The 21,141-nt window shown below is 33.5% G+C and overlaps 1 protein-coding gene across 4 annotated transcripts in view; it reads left to right on the top strand.

Annotated features, from left to right (window-relative positions):
* Positions 1 to 21,141, top strand: part of metro (membrane palmitoylated protein 7-like protein metro) — an 87,954-nt gene that overhangs the window by 10,568 nt on the left and 56,245 nt on the right. For all 4 annotated transcript variants that reach the window (XM_072537959.1, XM_072537958.1, XM_072537961.1 and 1 more), the window contains one exon: positions 17,166 to 17,446. In XM_072537959.1, coding sequence (XP_072394060.1) covers positions 17,166 to 17,446 — 281 coding nt within the window. The remainder of the gene's footprint in view (positions 1 to 17,165; positions 17,447 to 21,141) is intronic.

The raw sequence follows: 21,141 nt of genomic DNA, 5'->3' as shown, positions 1-21,141 counted from the left end.
AAAAGGACTAGAGATGGATTTCTATGGACAAAAGAAACAAGTATGGCGCTTCATAAGACAACAAAGAAGCGAAATGAAAGAACTGGTTGAAATAGAACACATACAAGAGGATATATGGGTGGCCTTCCTGACAGAAATGTTTAAAAAACAAAACGAAGAACTTTTACCAGAAACGCCAAATAAGATAACTGAGGAAAAGACCGAAATCTCCCAAAACGATGTGAAAGAAGGAATAAACAAATTAAAAAACAGAAAGTCACCAGGAGAAGATCAAATACCAAATGAACTCTTAAAATATGGAGGTGATCACCTTGTACAACAACTGCAACTTTTTATTAATAAAATAATCACCACGAACAGAATACCAGATGAATGGAGGAGAGCGATCATGGTGATGTTCTTCAAAAAAGGAGATAAGAAAGACCCCAATAATTATCGAGCAATAAATCTATTAAATACAATACTCAAATTGACAACAAGCATAATAGCGACAAAAATAAACGAACGAATATCTCTGCAAGAGGAACAGCAAGGATTTCGGACAGGAAGATCATGCACGGATGCAGTTTTTGTAATATGACAAATAAAAGAAAAGTCGCTGGAATACAACAAACCAGCATATATGTGTCTGATAGATTTGAAGAAAGCATTTGATATAGTGAGAATTAGGGACGCGATACATTTATTATATGAAAAGGGAATATCACTGGATTTAGTAAAAACCATTGAGAATATATAAAAGATAACATAGCTATGGTAAGATGTAAAGGAAAACTATCGCAACCTATCAAATATGAAACTGGCTTTGGACAAGGAGATTCGCTGAGCCCATTAATATTTAATCTGATAATAGATGAAATCATAAAGAAAGTTAAAAAAAGAAGAGGGTATAGAATGGGAGAAAAGGAAATAAGGATAATATGCTACGCCGACGACGCCATAATAACAGCCGAAAATGAAGATGACCTACAAAGATTAATTAAAGAATTCGAAGATACGGCGCTTATATACAACATGGAGATCTCAACAGAGAAAACTAAAACGATAGTGATATCAGCGGAACCGAGACGATGTAAACTAGTCGTAAATAACAAAATAATAGAACAAGTGACGGAAACTGAATACTTGGGAATAAAACTGTCAAGCTACGGAAAAGTGGAAGAAAAAGTACAAAAACAAGTGAACATGGCAAACAGAGCAGTAGGATGTCTCTCCGAAGAGCAGATACGGCGAAAACACAAAGACTACTGGAAACAACAGAAATGAAAGTCTTACGAAGAGACAGAGGAAGAAGTGAGGAAATACGAGCGAGATGTGGTATAGAGGAAATAAACGCGTGGACCAAAAGAAGAAAAGTGGAATGGAATCAACACATCGAAAGAATGACAGAAAATAGAATAGTACGAATAGCAAGAGACAAATCGCCAAATGGAAGATCATTGGGACGACCGAGGAAAAGATGGTCAGACAACGTCAATTGAGGCTAAAAACCGAAGTAGAACAGGCATTAAGCCTATTTATAAAGTAGGAAGAAGAAGAAGAAGAAAACGAGAAGACCAACGGATTGTATTCACTCTTTTAGGTAACAGTGTCTGCCCCGAATCAGGCAAATCCTTTATTGCTGTTGTTAATAACTGTTAATAACTGTTGTCTCCTCCACCCACCTGTATGTAGACACGGAGAAAATATTGTAGATAGCTTGTACCAACATAAAAAAAGATGTTGTTTCCAAACAACAATCTACTGCATTTTGGACAACCAAATTTAAAGAATGAGCAGCACACAGCACAAAGAGAGCTAAATCATTGTAAACTTTGATACGTGCGTGCAAACCAGAATACTTGCCACTCGTAATACTGGCATTGTAAGACTGGCCTATACCAGTATACCAGTAATTCGTTACATATATTTTTGATAGACATGACGTTTTGCCCTTACCTAAATTATACTCGTTTATTAATATTATCTTTTAATTAAAAATGGATCGTACAATAAGTTCCACTAAACGTAAGTAGTTTCCATTCCGTTTTTCGTCAATTTTTTCATGAGTACCTCTAAATGCCAATTCCCTAGTAGACAGAAACTTTTTTACACTTATGATTCTTTCTAGTACTTTAACCCAATATTCTTTCGCAGTGCTAATTTCCTTTTCGAATTCTACATCAACTCTTCTTTGCTTTAATAAACGAGTCATATAAATTTTCAGATTATCTATATGATCATTGGATCTTGCATGTTTGTTAAATCTTTTCTTACTTTTATTCGATAATGAAAATCCTGTTTTAAATTGGTTCTTTTTTTCCAAACAAGACACAATAAAGACAAAATATATTACCAGTTCTGTCGGAGTAAATTTCCCAATCGCGGCGAACCACTTCTCCATTAACGAGTTTTTTATAAAATATTTGCTTACTGGCATACCTGTTTTGTTCGCCGAAATTTCTTTTTGACATTGAAAAGTCCATATCTATAAGATTCTGTTCGACTCATTTTTCTAGAATCATTTCTGCATAATTATGGCAATCTTGCCAAAGTGCTGGAATTTTTAAAATTAAGTAAATCCTGTTTTGGATCTGAAAAAAAAAAAAAAAAAATTATTTGTCATTGTCCTGTCTTAGTTACCATTTGTAAAGTCACTGTTATCTTTTTGCGTTTTAGCTTCGTTACAAAAAATTTAAATATGCCTTACACGAGTTACTTGTGGTTCCTTCTTCATCTTCTAATACTTTTGAAACAGGTGATACTAAGTGCTCTGGCACTGATTTTGAAGTCTCCAAAATAGGTTCATGTGGTCGAATATAAATTTATTTATCACTAGTAGCACTAAAACTAGGACTGGGCTGGGAAATATTTTTAGTGTCGTCTTGATTTCAATCCGTTGTAAAATATGCTGTGTATGTTTTATTTTGTCTTTCCTGCTTTTCTTGTTTCCTTTTACGACAGAAAGATCCAGGTTATTTCCGCCTTCCATATTTTTCTATTGAACATTTATTATATTAATGTTTTATTACAGATTATAATTACCTACACAGTTTCAAATGTAAAGGTGGGTACATATATGCGAGCCGAACTGTTTGCGAACTGCTCGTGAGCTGTTCGCGAACAGTTCGTTGAAAATATGTTTATGTTCGACTATCCAATACCCTAAGTATCTAATAACAAACCGAGAATTAATTTACTTCGTTATTCTAAACATTTCGGTATTTTGTTTACATTATCTGTTATTAATTTCTCTCGTTACTTTTGAATAAGCCGCGCTCGTTCAGCAATTTTGTTTAACCGAATGATCTCATCGCACACTTAGCAGAAACAATTTATAGACACAATTTATAGTTCTGCGAACATTCTTTGTGTTCGTCCCAAAAACCGACAGGCTGTGGTTCCTGACGAGCAACGAACGAACAGCTCGCAAGAGGTTCGTCCCGTCGTACAAATTAACGAATATAGCGTTCACAAACGGTTCGCGAACAGTTCTGCTCGCATATGTGTACCCACCTTTAAACGTCGTAAAATGATATAATTTTACGGCGGCATGTTTGTACGTTATTTGACATTTAGATAACATAAACTGAACACCGTCCATAAACCATATACCTACGTCGACGGTAATAATAATAATTTATTTATAAATTGTTGTTTTAAAGTTAATGATAAAATAAAATTTCATTATTATTATATCTTGTGGATTTGTATGCAAATTTTATTTTACCAAGACCATAAAATTTTGTAACAGTACGCGCTTCGCGCATACCGCCCGGGAACCTTCAACCGCCCGGTGCTACAGCGCCGAAAAGACGCCTGGTTAAACCGGCGGTGATAAAGAGATCATACTAATCAATGGAAATAAATATGGTATAGTCAAAAACAAAATATTCAGATTAAGAGAATGTTACCATTTTCTTTATTTAAAAATAAATTATTTGAAAACTTACTTGTCATGTTAGTTCAGTCGGGATGCCATTTGTCCTTACACGGCGAGCCACCCCACATTTTATTATTGTTCTGAAGCTATTTTCTTGTGGCGATTACTATTTCAATGAGAATTAGCCACAATTGATGTTTAAAATAAGTTTATATAAATAGGTTTTGTAGCACAAAAATCAAACAAATCAAAATGTATCTCTCTATTTTTGTTTATGTACAGTCATAACGTAAAGTTAATAATAAACGAGATAATTCAATAATTATGCTTCCCCCCAACCACTATTTTCCTGGTTCTCCCCTAAATTCAAGATGGCAGCTTACGCAACGGTGGGATTCAGTCGCGATTTTAAATTTACACCAATAGTGATCCCCCCTAAAGGTTCGAACAATAAAATTTGGGGTAGCCCATCATGCAAGATTGAGCCTTCTTTCGCCTAAACCGACTGGACTATGTGTTCTAAAAGACTAAGGATTTCGCCTTATTACTTGTAAGTTTGAACCATTTTCTCCTGGGGCTCTATTTTTTTCATTTCTCTTGACATTTCTATTAATAATAGGACTTTTCATCATTTGCCATGTTTCTCGTACAGGCAGAGATTTGACAAGGACGTATAATATATATATATATATATATATATATATATATATATATATATATATATATATATATATATATATATATATATATATATATATATATTATTGCGATATTTAAAGTCTTGGTGTGTCAAGCAATAATTAGCTAATTAATTTTTTTGATTAATTAAAATTATTTAAATGATATGATTATGACTCTATCACAATTTTTAATTCTTTTATCTCAGGGTTAAAATTCGTGCTTCAATATCTATGCTATTACATGTGAAAGGTAAGGTCCAAAGAATACCGGAATAATAAAAAACACATATGATCTAACACTATATATTGAAATAAAAATAATGAAATAATTCACACTCAAAAGTTTTCAATAAACAAATCTCATATAATGATTCTCAAAATTTTGTTCTACGTACGTGAACAATCAAAATTAATGGTACAAACAATATTAATTGAAATCTCAAAATCCCAAACTATTCTAACTCTCCTAATCAAAATATTTATATCCTTTCTAAATTAAGTGTAAAAATTGTGTTATCAATAAAAGAAAAAACTGCAGAAAACAAAAATATCTCTCTCTGATGATGAGTGGTCCAAATCCTTGTTCCTTGTAGACTATATTATCTCCTCTCAACCGCTCCCTATGTAATCAGCAATCGTACAACAGATTGTTGCAAGTATATCGTCCTTAATGATCTCCTTCAAAAGCACAAATCATTCAAATTATGATAGCCTTTCTCCTCTCGATAAACTGAATCTCTCGTTGGCCCGAGTGAAAAATGACTCTTGGAATATCTTCTCTTTACGATAAACTGAATCTCTCGTTGGCCTGAACAGTGACTCTTGGAATATAAGTAGAAAAATATGACTTACAATATTTTGCTGCTTCAGCTTCTGTCAGATACACTAACTCCACAAAAACTCACTAACATTCAACACTACTGCTTGCTACATCTCGGGAACCGCCAGAGAACAATCACTGTTCGTCTTACAGACTTGGAAAACCAACTGATTATCTTTTCTCTCTCCTAAATCTAGCTAAACTTTCATTCCTACATACCTATCCCACCTTTTTCAATCTCCGCCAATCAAAACTCTTCACAATTCCCCCATTTTTTCATTTCGATAACAAACAAATTTTTACCTATAATTATAAAATTTCCTAAAACTTATTTACAAATAATATTTTTCTATAATTCTTAAAAACTAACAAAAACCTCTTTCTAAAATCTCTTCTAATTGTCTCTAATCACTGCATTAATGTATTTGGAAAACCCGGTTAAATTGTCTTTGGATTTCACTTAAAATTATGCGGGTCACTCAAGTATAACAAAGAAATAATTTATGCATAGCTTACATTTTGTTTAATACAGGTAATCCAAGAATTTAAAAACTTTCCTTCTTCGAAATGTTTGTTGGTTATTATCCTACTTATCTGAATTATTTTAATGTTTTTGAACTTTGAAATATTTTAATCAACCCAATATTTTTCTCGATTTTACATATCATAACAAATCCCCGCCATTTGATCTGCCAAAAACTCTTTGTTAAATTTTAACAATGACAAAAGTTTTCCAGGATCAAATTATTTCACTATGTTATTAAAATCTATTCATGATATTGATAGATGTCGTGAATGTTAAAAATACCCCGTATATTTCCTGTCTCTATGTGCGCTAATTCATAACTATTTACCCCATTTTCCGTATTGACCCTATATGGACCTTCAAATATCGGCATCAATTTAGCACAAATACCATTTTGTAAATTCGACACCCTCATTGCCTTCACTAAGACTTTATCTCCTTTCTGGAATTTGATCGGCCTTCTTCTTCGGGTTCTCTCTTGTCTTTGGAGATATTTCTCTCCACTTCGTCTCAATCTTCTTTGAACCAACTCGATCACTTCTTCGTATTGTCTGGGGGCGGTGTCTTCCCATGGTCTTGTAGGCATTGTTCCTTTCATTATATATAAAGGCGTCTCTTTGGTAACCGTATTTGGAGCACAATTCAAATAGGTCTCGATCTCAAACACTTTTCTGTCCCAATGTCGATGATGTTCTTCCGCGGCAATTCGTAGAAATTTTGTGACTTCTTGTATAAAACGCTCCGATGGGTTGCTCTGTGGATGACGGATGCTTATAAATTTTGTATCGATGCCCCTCTCTCTTAATTCCCTTTTAAAACGTTCGTTCCTAAAATATGTCGCATTGTCCAATAAAATATTGTCTGGTCTTCCCACCGTTTCTATAAAATTGTCTATCTTCCTAAGTATTTCAATTCCTTTTGTGGTTCTGCATGCGTACAATTTAACATATTTTGAGAAAAGATCCACCATAACTAATATGTGTTTATTCCTTTGAGTTGTTGGTATCAAATCGCTCAACATATCAATAGCAACAATATCCAGTTTCTTCCGAGCTACGACGTTTTTTGTGACGTTTTCATTTTTAAAGTTCCTACTTTTACACTTTTGGCATGTCACACAATTTCGAGTCACCTCTTTGGCTATTGTATAGTCCTGTCGACAAATGTAGTTCTCCCTGAACATAAGCCACACCTTTCTACTTCCAATATGTCTGTTGTCACAGTGTAACTTTAAAAAAACTTCTTTTGCCATTTGCTCCGTGATTACATAGAGTTCTTTACCATCGACCCTCTTAAAATATAGGTTATTTTCTTGTTCAGCCCTTTGCTTTTCTCTTTCATTCAATTCTTCCTGATTTTCCCTGATTTTGGCCAAAGAAAATAAGCCTGCTTCTTCTCTCATTATGTTCATGCCTACGTGGAGAGTTTTGTGATCCTCTTTGCGGAATTGTTCATCTCTCGTCAACGCATCAGCCAAAATATTGTCCGTTCCTTTGATATATTTAAATTCAAAATCATATTCTTGGAGTAAAAGAATGCCCCTATGAATTCTATTATTTACCAACCTATTTTTCATTATGTGTACCAACGCTGCATGGTCCGTTTCAATGGTGAATCTTGCCCCAAGTAGGTAAAAACGTAATTTGTTTACACAAAATGACACACTGGCAAACTCTAATTCAGTAACGCTGTATTTTCTCTCATACGTTTTGGTTACACGGGAAACAAAACATATTGGCACCTCTATATCGTCTTGTATCTGTGATAACACCCCTGCAAATTTTTTTATGGAAGCATCGGTCCTGAGAATGAAAGGTTGCTCATATCTTGGGTGGTGCACTCTTACAGCTGTGGAAAACGCTCCTTTTAAATTTTTGAAAGCGATTTCTTGTTCAGTTCCCCATTTCCATCTGACATTTTTCTTAAGTAATGCTATTAGCGGTATTTCTTTTGTACTGAGGTCTGGTATCAGCTTTTTGAAATAGTTTACCATTCCTAAAAATCCCCGCAAAGTTTTTAAATTGGTTGGCCTAGGGTAGTTGTTTATGACTTCGATTCTATCTTTTGCAAGACTAATCCCTTTTGTGTCTAATTTGAATCCTAAATACAATACCTCTTTTTGGAAAAACTGACACTTTTGAATATTTAATTTTAATCCGGCTTGATCAAGTTCTTCGAGAACAGTATGAATATGTCGTAGATGGCTTGTTACATCCGGTGAGAAAATTAATAAATCATCTATGTAATGTACAACAAATTCTCCATGCCTATTTAAAATTGTGTGTAATGCGCGAACCAAAGCAGCGCATGCACTTTGTAGTCCAAATGGTACTACCCTAAATCGGTACTCCACTCCGTCGATAGAAAAAGCGGTATAATTTCGACACTTTTCTGCCAAAGGTATTAACCAAAAACTGTGTTTCAAATCGATTTTGGAGAAAATGTGTGATCCTGTGATTCGTCCAAAAATGGCTTCTATGTTCAAAGGCGCTTCGTATTGCGCGATTGTGTGCGAATTAATGTTTCTTGCGTCTAAACATAATCGCAAATCACCATTTGATTTTTTTACGCATACTATCGGGTTGATATATGGAGAGTCACATCTTTCGATCACCTTGTCTTTGATCATATTTTCAATTTCCTGTCCGACGCTTTGCCTGTATTTATACGGGATTGGATATGTTTTCGATTTAAAATTTTCTAAGTTTTTAACTTTAAAAGAATGTTCATAATTTTTAGCCACTCGGCTTTCTTCATTAATAAGATCTCCATAATTTTCTAAAATCTTCTCTATTTCCTTCTCCATGTTTTCTCCACATATTATTTTTCTTTCATCTTCAGTTTGTTCACATGTGTTCACTGTCCGTATTACTTCTTCACAAAATTCTGGATTCTCGTCCATAATTGCCATTTCTTCTCTGTCCTCTTCCGTTATTTCTTCTTCTATTTTTTCTTTATCTTTAATTTCTATCTGGTATTCCGAGCACCATGTTTCGGCTCCTTCCATTTTTCTGCTTATAACTTCCTTTTTTTCCTGCTTTCTTTTCGAACTCTTCTTCTTTTTTTTTATTCTCTTTTGCTCTTCGGATTGATTTTTTTCTTGAGCTTTCGATTTATCCTCTACCGTCATATTGATTTCTTTATGTTTTTCTTGTCCATTTATCCTTTCAGAAAATTTTCTCCTATCTGTTTCCTTTTCTTCTTCTATGTTGTCTGGTTCTGCTCTGATTTCCAGTTGATTTTCCGAAAAATTGATGGTGATATGTTTTTCACTCAATTCATCAATTCCCGCTATCATATCATGATTTAGATCTTCGATCACCACACATTGCATAATATAGAATTGGTCTCCCACTCTGATCCGTACTCCTAAACCTTCGTTTACTGTCGTCAATTTTTTATTATTTGCACCCACTAAAGCAACCCTCGGAATCTTATACACAAATCTGTCCATATTTAATTCTTTTACTAGTTTTTTATTGATTAACGAAATTTCCGATCCAGAATCAATCAGAATTTTAATCGCTTTATGTTTTATAAATGCATCTAAAAAAATTAGATTGGAATTAGAATTTTGTTTTTCGTTTCCCGCCAACTGTATAAACTCTCTCGGGTGACAAAATATACCGGAGAGTTTTTCTTTTGTTTAGTGGATGCCTTATTGAAAATCCTGTCTGGATTCATTGAATACTTCTTCTTCCTCCTTTTCTATTGCCACATGATTCATCTCTCTTCTGTTTTGTCGTTGGAATCTCTGATTATTTCTATCGTCCCTTTGTTCGTTCGTATTCCTATTCGGAGGATTTTTTGCATCTCTATTCCTGTTGTGATTTTCATTTGTTCTATTTTGTGTATCATTCCGGTTATCGTAATTTTGTTGTCTATTGTAATTATTGTAATTTCTCGGCCTATATTCGTTTGTTGATCTGGGATGTCGGTTTCTCTGGTCATAATTTGGTGAATACCTTCTTTCCGGTCCATTATATTGGTCATGTTGTCTTCTATTTCTCATTTATTTTCTTTTCGCTTCTTTTAATTGAAGGAATTGGCACAAACTATCAATATCTTGATAGTTTCTCAAAATCGCGTGATCTTCCAACGTTTCCTCAAAATGTCTGCTGATCATTTCTACCAGCTGTTCGGTAGAATATTTGTATTCTAGATATTTTGAATTGTTATATATCTGCAAAGCATATCTTTCTTCAGATATTCCCATTTTTTCGTGATATTTTCCATTCTGTAGCTCTTGGTTGATTTCTCTCTGTTTATTTTCCCCCCAGAAATAGTTGAGAAATTTATTTTCAAAATCTGTCCAATTTTCAAACTCATCTTCCTTGCTTTCATACCATAACGCTGCTCCTTCTTTCAAATGGTTTCTAATTGTTTCTTTGCAATCGTCAAAATATCTAATATGTTGTAATTTGGTTTTCAAATTTTTAACAAACGGTACTGGGTGTGTTTTCTGAATATCCCCGCCAAATTGTATTTTCGCCTCGCTTGTTCCATGGATGATAACTTCTTTTCTCTCTACCCCTCTTAGTTCAATTTCTGCCATTTGTTTTTCATTTTGCTTTAATCTTCTTTCTACTTCCTTCCTGTCTTCTTGTAGCGCCATTTCAAATTTTTCTTCTAACTGTTCTAATTCCTTTTTCTGGCCAATCTTGATTTCCTTCATCTTATTTTCTACTTTCTTTTCTTGTTCTCCCATTTTCTTTTTAATTTCATTAATCTCTTCTATTTGTTGTATCAGTTCTTTCTTTATCCCCTCAACACATCCTTTAATTTCCTGTTCATAGTTTTCCAAACGCTGCTCTATATTGCTCATTGTTTGTTTTGTTTCTTGTTGATTTCTATCCATTTTCTTTGATGTTTCAATTTGGTTTTTCTCTATTGTTTGTTTTGTTTCCCTTTGATTCTCTTGTATTTGTTGTGTCTGTAATTGCATTAGTTGTAATATTTTCTCTATTCCTGATAATTCTTTTTTCTCCTCAACTATTGTAACATTTCCTTCATTATCCGATCCTTCTTCAACAATTGTTTCCTCTTCTCTGTTATCCTCCTTCCTTTCTTGCATTTTGCTTTGACTCCTTGTGGTCGACATGTTGTTTCTTTTCGTTACTGTTTTTGTCCCCGCCAAATGTGAAATTTTACAACACTCTATATGTTTCAGAACACGACAATATTTCTTCCCAAATGTATTAAATTTTCACGACAAATATCAAATATGCAATCAGTAAAATTCAAATAATTCAAAATAAATATCAAATGTACGATTGGTAAAGAAAATAAAATAAAATAATTCAATAGCAGTAAATATCCACTAACTACAATCAATCAATAAATCAAATTTATATTCCCTGAATGTTATATGTTTTTATCTCTGGATCACCTGTACTTATTCCAGATCTCTTTCCCTTCCTTCAAATGTAAAGCTGCGATATTTTCAAGCCCCACGTTTTGGAAGCCAGTTATTGCGATATTTAAAGTCTTGGTGTGCCAAGCAATAATTAGCTAATTAATTTTTTTGATTAATTAAAATTATTTAAATGATATGATTATGACTCTATCACAATTTTTAATTATTTTATCTCAGGGTTAAAATTCGTGCTTCAATATCTATGCTATTACATGTGAAAGGTAAGGTCCAAAGAATACCGGAATAATAAAAAACACATATGATCTAACACTATATATTGAAATAAAAATAATGAAATAATTCACACTCAAAAGTTTTCAATAAACAAATCTCATATAATGATTCTCAAAATTTTGTTCTACGTACGTGAACAATCAAAATTAATGGTACAAACAATATTAATTGAAATCTCAAAATCCCAAACTATTCTAACTCTCCTAATCAAAATATTTATATCCTTTCTAAATTAAGTGTAAAAATTGTGTTATCAATAAAAGAAAAAACTGCAGAAAACAAAAATATCTCTCTCTGATGATGAGTGGTCCAAATCCTTGTTCCTTGTAGACTATATTATCTCCTCTCAACCGCTCCCTATGTAATCAGCAATCGTACAACAGATTGTTGCAAGTATATCGTCCTTAATGATCTCCTTCAAAAGCACAAATCATTCAAATTATGATAGCCTTTCTCCTCTCGATAAACTGAATCTCTCGTTGGCCCGAGTGAAAAATGACTCTTGGAATATCTTCTCTTTACGATAAACTGAATCTCTCGTTGGCCTGAACAGTGACTCTTGGAATATAAGTAGAAAAATATGACTTACAATATTTTGCTGCTTTAGCTTCTGTCAGATACACTAACTCCACAAAAACTCACTAACATTCAACACTACTGCTTGCTACATCTCGGGAACCGCCAGAGAACAATCACTGTTCGTCTTACAGACTTGGAAAACCAACTGATTATCTTTTCTCTCTCCTAAATCTAGCTAAACTTTCATTCCTACATACCTATCCCACCTTTTTCAATCTCCGCCAATCAAAACTCGTCACAATTCCCCATTTTTTCATTTCGATAACAAACAAATTTTTACCTATAATTATAAAATTTCCTAAAACTTATTTACAAATAATATTTTTCTATAATTCTTAAAAACTAACAAAAACCTCTTTCTAAAATCTCTGCATATGAGCTCCCACGTCGCATATGATTAGCCTGGGCAGCGTTTGGTAAATTATTAAAGGTAGTATTTAAATCGGATGCACCCATATGCCTCAAAAGGAAAATCTTTGACCAATGTGTGTTACCTGTACTCACTTTTGGAGCGAAAAAATTAACACTCACAAAAAGGTAGTTAATAAGATTCGCGTAACTCAGATGGCTATGGAGCGCCACATGTTGGGTAACTCTCTGAGAGGCCGAATTCCAAACGAAGAAATACGTCGTAGAACAAAAACAACAGACGCTATCGAAAAAATCGCGTCGTTTAAATGGAATTGGGCAGGACACGTCGCCAGATTATCAGACAACCGATGAACTAAACGTATTTTAGAGTGGAGACCAAGGCAAGAAGCAATAAGGAGCACAGGACGCCCACCAACTAGATGGACTGACGACTTAAAGCGTGTTAGCAATAAGGATGCAAGCCGCATAAGACAGAAACAGATGGAGAGAGCTGAGGGCGACCTATGTCCGGCAGTGGACGCATGCAGGATATATATATATATATATATATATATATATATATATATATATATATATATATATATATATATATATATATATATATATATAATACTTCATACGTTTATAAATTTATAAAGAAATATATATTAAATAAATATTTTTTATTTAATAAAGAAATAACATTGCTTATAAAGAAATAAAGGCTTTAAAACATAATAGTTATTTATGTACCAAGGGTATTAAATAGATGTTTATGCCCAGAGGGCGACGATTGTAAGTCGCTTGCGGGCATATACATCTATTAATACCCGTGGTGCATACAACCTTTTATGTCGTACTAGTTCGTTATTGCATCTATAAATAAATATGTTCTCAAAAATCCGAAAATTTGATTTCATTTTGACAATATAGTTACTAGTAGACATTCTATCGTCCGTTTTATGCTGCTAAGCTACGAAAATGCTGTCAAAGATGTTTCTAATAAGTTATCTTTTTGTTTGTATCTTTACGACCGGACCGTGCGGGCCATCTATTGCGTAGTTGGTAACTAAGCAATAGTTACCAACTACGCAATAAAAGCTCAATAATAAACTAGTATGACATAAAATAATATATGTATTGCCTTTAAATGATTTAGAGCGTGTATCACTCTTACATAATCTATAACAACACCGCTTCGTTGTTCCTTTTCGTACAGGTATCATAATAATCAATTAAAAAAATTGATTTGCTAATTGTGACACTTTATTTTTTTTAACAACTAGACTTTCTTTAGTATTTTTTATATTAATTATCTATATTAGTTATATTACTAACCTAACCTGCTTGTTAACAAAATGTCTGTTCGAAAAAAAATGGCTGACACTATTTTTTGATGAAAAGTCCTATTGAAATTTCCGGTATATCTTCAAAGTAATAGGAGAAATAAACCATTTTATTTAATTATTCAATTGTATTCAATGAAGAGGTGCATGATCAAAGTCAACAAATGCAACTACCAGATAAAGTAGTGGCTCATTTCAGTTACATTTATTGTTACTTACTGACAAAACATCAAAAATAAAATAAAGATTTACTTTTACATATACACACCATAATACACCTGCATACAAAACATGTTGCATACTATCAAGACAGGTTTAATATACTACTTCCATTAATATAATAGCAAGAACTCCTAATTACTTTTTAATCATACTATTTTTGTTTTTTTTTCTGTTCTCTATGTATCAGTCAAAACACACCATTAAAAGATGTCACTAACAAAATTTTAACTATCCAACTAAATTTTAAAATGTATTTTGTCCATTATTTTACATGTTATATTTTATATGTGTGTTCGACCAAAAGTCAAAAGAGTGTTTCTATAACATCCCGGCCAAACCTACTGACTGTAGCCCTAATAAACTGTGTTGTTTGTTTATATCGACAGTCAATAATATCCAGTATTTCTTATATATATATATATATAAATATATATATATATATATATATATAATATATATATATATATATATAATATATATATATATATATATATATATATATATATATATATATATATATATATATATATATATATATATATATATATATATATATATATTTCTTTACAGCCAAACAAATCTTATCCAGTTCATGTAAATTCAACTTAGTATTAAACGTATTCGTTTATCTTATCGTTATAATCTTAGAGAATATTTTACGAGAAATTAACATTCACACTTAGGGTTCAATATATCATCACATGCATCAATTTAAGACGTCACAGATCTTAAATGGTTATGGGGTGCTAAGAATACCTGAACCGACTGTAAAAGCTAATGAAAATTGGCACATGGAATATTATAATACAGTGCTAGTCAAAAGTCCGGTCCCCCTCTCGTATCTTTTGAATGGTTATTGTTATAATAGTAAAATTTGGAGGGAGGTAATAAACAGACGTAGGCTTCTCAACTAGTCATAACAGCTGACGTAGTAGTGACAGATGACGTTGCAGCGCCACTGTGATAGATAATTTTAAAAGGGACCTTATAGCAAGTGATAACTTGTTTGGTTATATTGAACATACCTGTTTAGTCATAAAAATTTTGTTTGAGTTTAATCTCATTTTGTTGAATAAATTAACTAAATACTAACATTGTAGCTTTTCATTTAATTAATAAATATTTAACAACCAGTTCTTATAGTAAGTGTTCAAAATGTGCTCCATCTACTTTGTGACAATAATGCATCCTATTTCTAAACTCTTGCCGTACTCGTTCAAATGTGTCGGGGGAAATTACCCTACATTCTTCAACAATTCGTTGTTTCAAAATGTCAATATTTTCGGGTGCTGTAGCGTAAACTTTAGATTTCAAGTATCCCCATAGAAAAAATCTAATGGTGTGAGGTCCGGTGACCGAGTTGGCCATTCTATCGTAACTTGTCGTCCAATCGATCTACCACGATATTCTTCATCTAGGTAACATCTTACTGCACCATAATCGTGTGCAGGAGCACCATCTTGTTGAAACGTTATTTCCAAGTTGCCGAATTCATCTGGATTATCTTCCAGAATTTCAAGTATTAACGGTTCAATTGCATTTTGTAACATCTCCAGATACATTTCACCCGTTAAGTTAGTGTTGAGAAAAACAGGCCCAACTATGTGGTTTCCCAAAATACCTATCTAACATTTATTTTTTTTTTGAAAATTGAGATATGTGTTTCACGAAAGACGTGAGGATTTGTGTCACTCCAATACCTCACATTGTGTGTGTGTTAACATTTCCATTGAGAGAAAAAGTACTTTCGTCACTAAAACAAATTGTTTTTATGTAATCGGGCTGTTGGTTAATTGATATTGGACATATTTTCACAGAATTCTAGTCTCCGGTCGGGGTCATGATCTGAAAGTTGGTGCACAATTTTTAATTTGTATGGATGAAATTTGTTTTCAGCTAACACTCGGTGTACTGTCTTTTGACTCATTCCATAGATAGATGCAACTTGGGCTGTAGAAGAAGTAGGGTTCATTACCATTTCTGAAATTATGTTAATTGTTTTGTCATCACTAATTGTTAGTCGACCAGATCGTTTGGCATCTTGATCACTACTTGTTTGTTTAAACTTCTCAAGAAGCTTCCTCAAATAAGCTCTCGATGTAGGGCGATCGGGGTACCTCTCATTAAAAAGACGTTCCGCTGCATGGAAATTATTTCCACATTCACCAATTATTAACACAGCTGCTACTTTGTCGGCTACAGTACGTACCATTCTGCCTTTGTAAAGATTTAAACGTCTTATTAAACAATAATTAAACTAAATATTAACTAAGAACAACTAACTAAAAACCACTTGACTAAACTGAGCAGAAACAGAAACTAAATATTGAGCTATAAACGCTTTTGCAAACTAAAAACAACTATAGAATTGACTAACGTCAACTTTTTTAATAAATAACCAAAGGCGGACGTTAGAATTTTTATTAATTAAATGCCAAATTAGAATTATTTTAGTATTTATTTAATTCATTCGTCAAAATCATCTTAAATCCAAACAAAATTAGTATGATTGAATAGATATATTAAAATAACTGTAGTTTCGCCTTTAATTAATAAGTAAATATTCTGACGTTCGCCTTTGGTTAATTGTCAAAAAAGTTGACGTTGATGTAAAAACAATTAGAGAATTGAAAAACGTCTACTTTTTGACAAGTAACCAGAGGCGGAGGTTTTAATAATTATTAATTTTATATGCGAAACTACAATTTTAGTATTTATTTAATTTATTCATCAAAATGAGCCTAAACTCAAATAAAATTAGTATGGCTGAATAGGTATTTTCAATACCTTTCAAACGAGGTATCATCTGCCATAAGGTCCTATTTAAAATTATTTGTCACAGTGGCACTGTAACGTCATTTATCACTATTACGTCAATTATTATGACTAGTTAAGAAGCCTACGTCTGTTTATTACCTCCCTCCAAATTTAATTATTATAAGTATAACCGTTCAAAAGATACGAGGGCGGAACGGACTTTTGACTAGCACTGTATATAATATAACTTGGTATAAGAGGGGTGCTGATCGCCCCCTTGGACCCGCCACTGCCCCACATAAGGATAAAGGCAAATAGATTGATGACAATTAAATCGTCAGTGTTAAGAATATGATTATTCTTTTCTTTTAGCACTGACTCGCCTCCTCAACTCGCTTCAACACGCCAGCAACCTCCCTTCGACCGACGAGGAATTGGGATTTCTTAGCACTTTGTTACAATCCAAAGAACTTCATGCTTTAGTTAATGTTCATAACAAAATAATTAGCAATGGTGCTAGTGACAAGTTCTTTCCGATGCTATCAACATCGATGGACATCCTCACCGATGTTCTTGAAGAATTGGTCAGACGGCCATACATGTCCGAAGACTGCAAAGAGTTGTTTTATTTATTACAGAAGCCTCATATACAGGTAAGTAATTTCTACAGTTACAGTTAAAAAGTAAATTTTTTAAATTTATTTAAAGTGTGTTCATAATAGATTACTGAAAAATTGACAAGAATACGCTATTACCATTTAAACCGTTTATTGGTTTTCCTATACATTTCTTTGTTCCCTACTTTTGGATTCAAGTCACTTCTTCTTCTTCATGTGCCTTGTCCGTTCCGAACGTTGGCAATCAACATAGCTATTCTGACTTTGTTTACGGCAGATCTGAATAGTTCAGCAGATGACAATCCGAACCATTGCGGCAAGTTTTGGAGCCACGAGTGTCTTCTCCTCCCTGGACCCCTTCTGCTGTCTATTTTCCCTTGAACGATCAGCTGTAGTACTCTATATTTATCGTGTCTCATAACGTGACTCAAGTATTCCAACTTTCTTTTCTTTATACTTATTCCTACCTCTCTCTCTTTACCTATCCGGCGTAGTACCTCTTCGTTGGTCACGTGCTCAGTCCAGGATATACGTAATATACGTCGGTAAGCCCACATTTCGAAGGCCTCTACTTTTTTCATCAATGTTGCGGTCATTGTCCACGCCTCCATTCCATATAACAAAACCGGGAATACATAACATTTCAGAAGTCGAATTTTGAGAGGTAGGGTGAGGCTTTTAGAGGTGAAAGTTTGCTTCATGCTAGTGAACGATGCTCTTGCCTTTTCTACTCTTATACGTATTTCCTTCGCTTGATCCCAATTTGAGTTAACTGTTGTTCCCAAGTAGATGTACGAATCCACGTGTTCAATTCTTTCATTGTCTAATATCAGTTGCTGTGGTGGTTGTTGGGTTTTGCTTACTAACATCCATTTGGTTTTTGTGATATTTAGTCTGAGTCCGTATTGTGCACTTGTTTTTTGTATCTTACTCATTAGGCACTTATTACAATAATTTTATTATAAAATTAATGGGAAAACCCCCGTAGTTGGCTGTATACCATAGTTTAAAAAAACACAGAAGTTAAAACACTTCATACTTGTATTGTGGTATAAAAAACATAGTTAAAACTTTATAAAAAGTGTCGTCAAAATTTAAGTACTAGCATAACGTTTTCGATCTGAACAGATCATCCTCAGTGCCTTGTGTTATTGTAGCTAACAATAAAGTTATATGTGAGACCTCCTATATGGGTTTACATAATTCCAAATGTTACATTTTGATTATGTTGTGACTGTAGGTCGATGACAATTAAAATTTATCCATTGTCATCGACCTAGAGTCACAACATAATCAAAATGTAACATTTGGAATGATGTAAACCCATATAGGAGGTCTCACATATAACTTTATTGTTAGCTACAATTAAACAAGGCACTGAGGATGATCTGTTCAGATCGAAAACGTTATGCTAGTAGTGTTTTAACTTCTGTGTTTTTTTAATAATTTTATTGTCCTATTTTGGTATATTATTATAAATAAGTTAACGAAGCTTAATATTACAACTAAAAGATGGCAAAGTCCTGGACCTGACAATGCATATGCTGAGCTTATAAAGCTATTTAACACTGACGGTACTCAACGACTAACAAAAATATTTAATGACATATATTTAACCCTTTCACTGCGGGAACCTTAAAAATTGATGCCTGTCCCTCTTCTTCTTAAAGTGCCTATCCGTTCCGGACGTTGGCGATCATCACGGCTATCTTCACTTTGCTTATTGCAGCGCGGAACAGTTCAGTGGTAGTCGTATTATACCACTTCCCATGCCCCACTGTTATGCCTGTCCCATGCGCGTTAAATCCACGAATGCGAGTATACTCGTTATGAGCAGTTGACTAGTTGACACTCGATTTTCGGCGATTATTATACTCGTCTGGAGCAGCGCGCCGTAAAGGACCAATACACCAGCAGAACAGTTTTATTTTCAATTTCTAGTTCAGCTTTTTTCGGATATCTGATTATGAAATAAGAGTTAACAAAGTGACAGACAGTTTTTATTGATAGTACAGAACAAAATTCGAAAAGAAATAAGAAACCACTTATCATTCTTACAGAGCTATAAAAATGATGTCAATTTTTGTAAAGCATTTGAATCAAAAGTCTTTTTTGTGTGGTAAATACCAAAACAAGGCACAACACAAAGTGCTACATGACAGACGAAGCACATATATCTTGATTCTGCGCGTTTTTTATTTTTGTCACATACAACGCACCTCTTACTCGGATTTTTTTTATAGGTTGTCGGTGGAACTACATTAGGAAAATGTCTTTCTGTGAGCCTCAAGTCACATTCAGCTCCACATCTTGGGCAGAAATATTTTCGCCAGTTTTAGCTTTATAAAGCTGATAAGCGTTTAATACAGCCAGATCCAACAAATAAAAAACACCTTCTTGTACCATTTAATGGTTTTCCTGAAACTTTCTATCGATGAAAGTAGTATGTCGCATTTGTCAACTGATCCCATATTATTATTATATTCAATGATACAATGTGGTTTTTTGATAATATCTCCTGTAAGATAATCTACACATTCCGTATTTTTTAGTTGCGCAGTGTAACAGCTAGTGAGCAAGCAAACTTCACGCTTATCTTGCCATTTCAGCATGAGAAGTTTATCTGTAGATCTGGGCACAACTTCACCACGTTTAAGTTTTCTGTCAATTTTTGGCATAAATTTCCTGTTTGACTTTACTGTTCCACAGGTATTCGTTTTTAGATCGTGAAGGTGTGAGAATAACATAGGACTTGAGTACCAGTTATCTACAAATAGGCTATGCCCCTTGTTCAAGTAAGGCTTCAAAAGTGACAAAAGTCTTTTTGAAGGAATGTACTGTTTGAAAAAAGTCTCCCCATATATAATAGCAGACTTTCATCTATGCAAAGATTTTGAAACGGACTGAAATTTTCTCTAAATTTGGATTTCAAATGATCGACTATAATCCTTATTTTACGTAAACTATCTCTTTTGACAGGCTCTTCATCATTATCAACAAAATGCATCATCCGCAAAATTAGTAGAAAGCGATCTTTTCTCATGAGGAGCCCAAAAATTGGAGTATTCATAAAAGGTTTACTAGTCCAATAATCATTGACATTCGATTTTTTCGTCTGGGGCATCAACAGATTGATTGCTAAAAAGCAGTACATTTCATTTATATTAACTGATTTCCATCGTTGTAGACGTGAATTCGCATCAACCTGTTGTCTACTTTCCTGTTCATAGTATCGGTTTGTCTCATCTGCAATTTTCTTCATTATTTGGGGCGTGAAAAAGCTTTCAAAAAATTCTACAGCATGTGGTGTATCTGATAAACTATCAATTTTACATACAGAATTAGTATTATCAAAAAGGTGTATGACCGGTAAAAACGTTTCATCTTTCCAAACAAATGCCGCAGCTTCCATAGTTGTTGTTAATTGTTCGGCTGGTGTGTTTCTCAATTCATCTCCAGTTTCATTTTCTGGATCATTTTCAGCTTCGTTTTCAGCAACATTTTGTGATTTTTGTTTATACAAAGAAATATGTTTATATAAAATCAACACAAACACAAAAATATGCAACACGCATTTTGAGATCAACGTGCAGTACAAAAAGCTTAATAAATATATATTTAGTTTACCTTCTGCATCTTCTTCATCGCTTTTTGACCATCCATCGTCACTCTCATAATCGTTCATAAAATCATCTTCAAAATCACTTTCTACGCCCGAGATGTGCATCAGT

The sequence above is a fragment of the Diabrotica undecimpunctata genome, chromosome 7, assembly GCF_040954645.1.
Source record: "Diabrotica undecimpunctata isolate CICGRU chromosome 7, icDiaUnde3, whole genome shotgun sequence".
In the NCBI taxonomy this organism is placed as follows: Eukaryota; Metazoa; Arthropoda; class Insecta; order Coleoptera; family Chrysomelidae; genus Diabrotica; species Diabrotica undecimpunctata.
The sequence above is the reverse complement of the archived record's forward strand: the minus strand, read 5'-3'. Positions and strand labels throughout refer to the sequence as shown.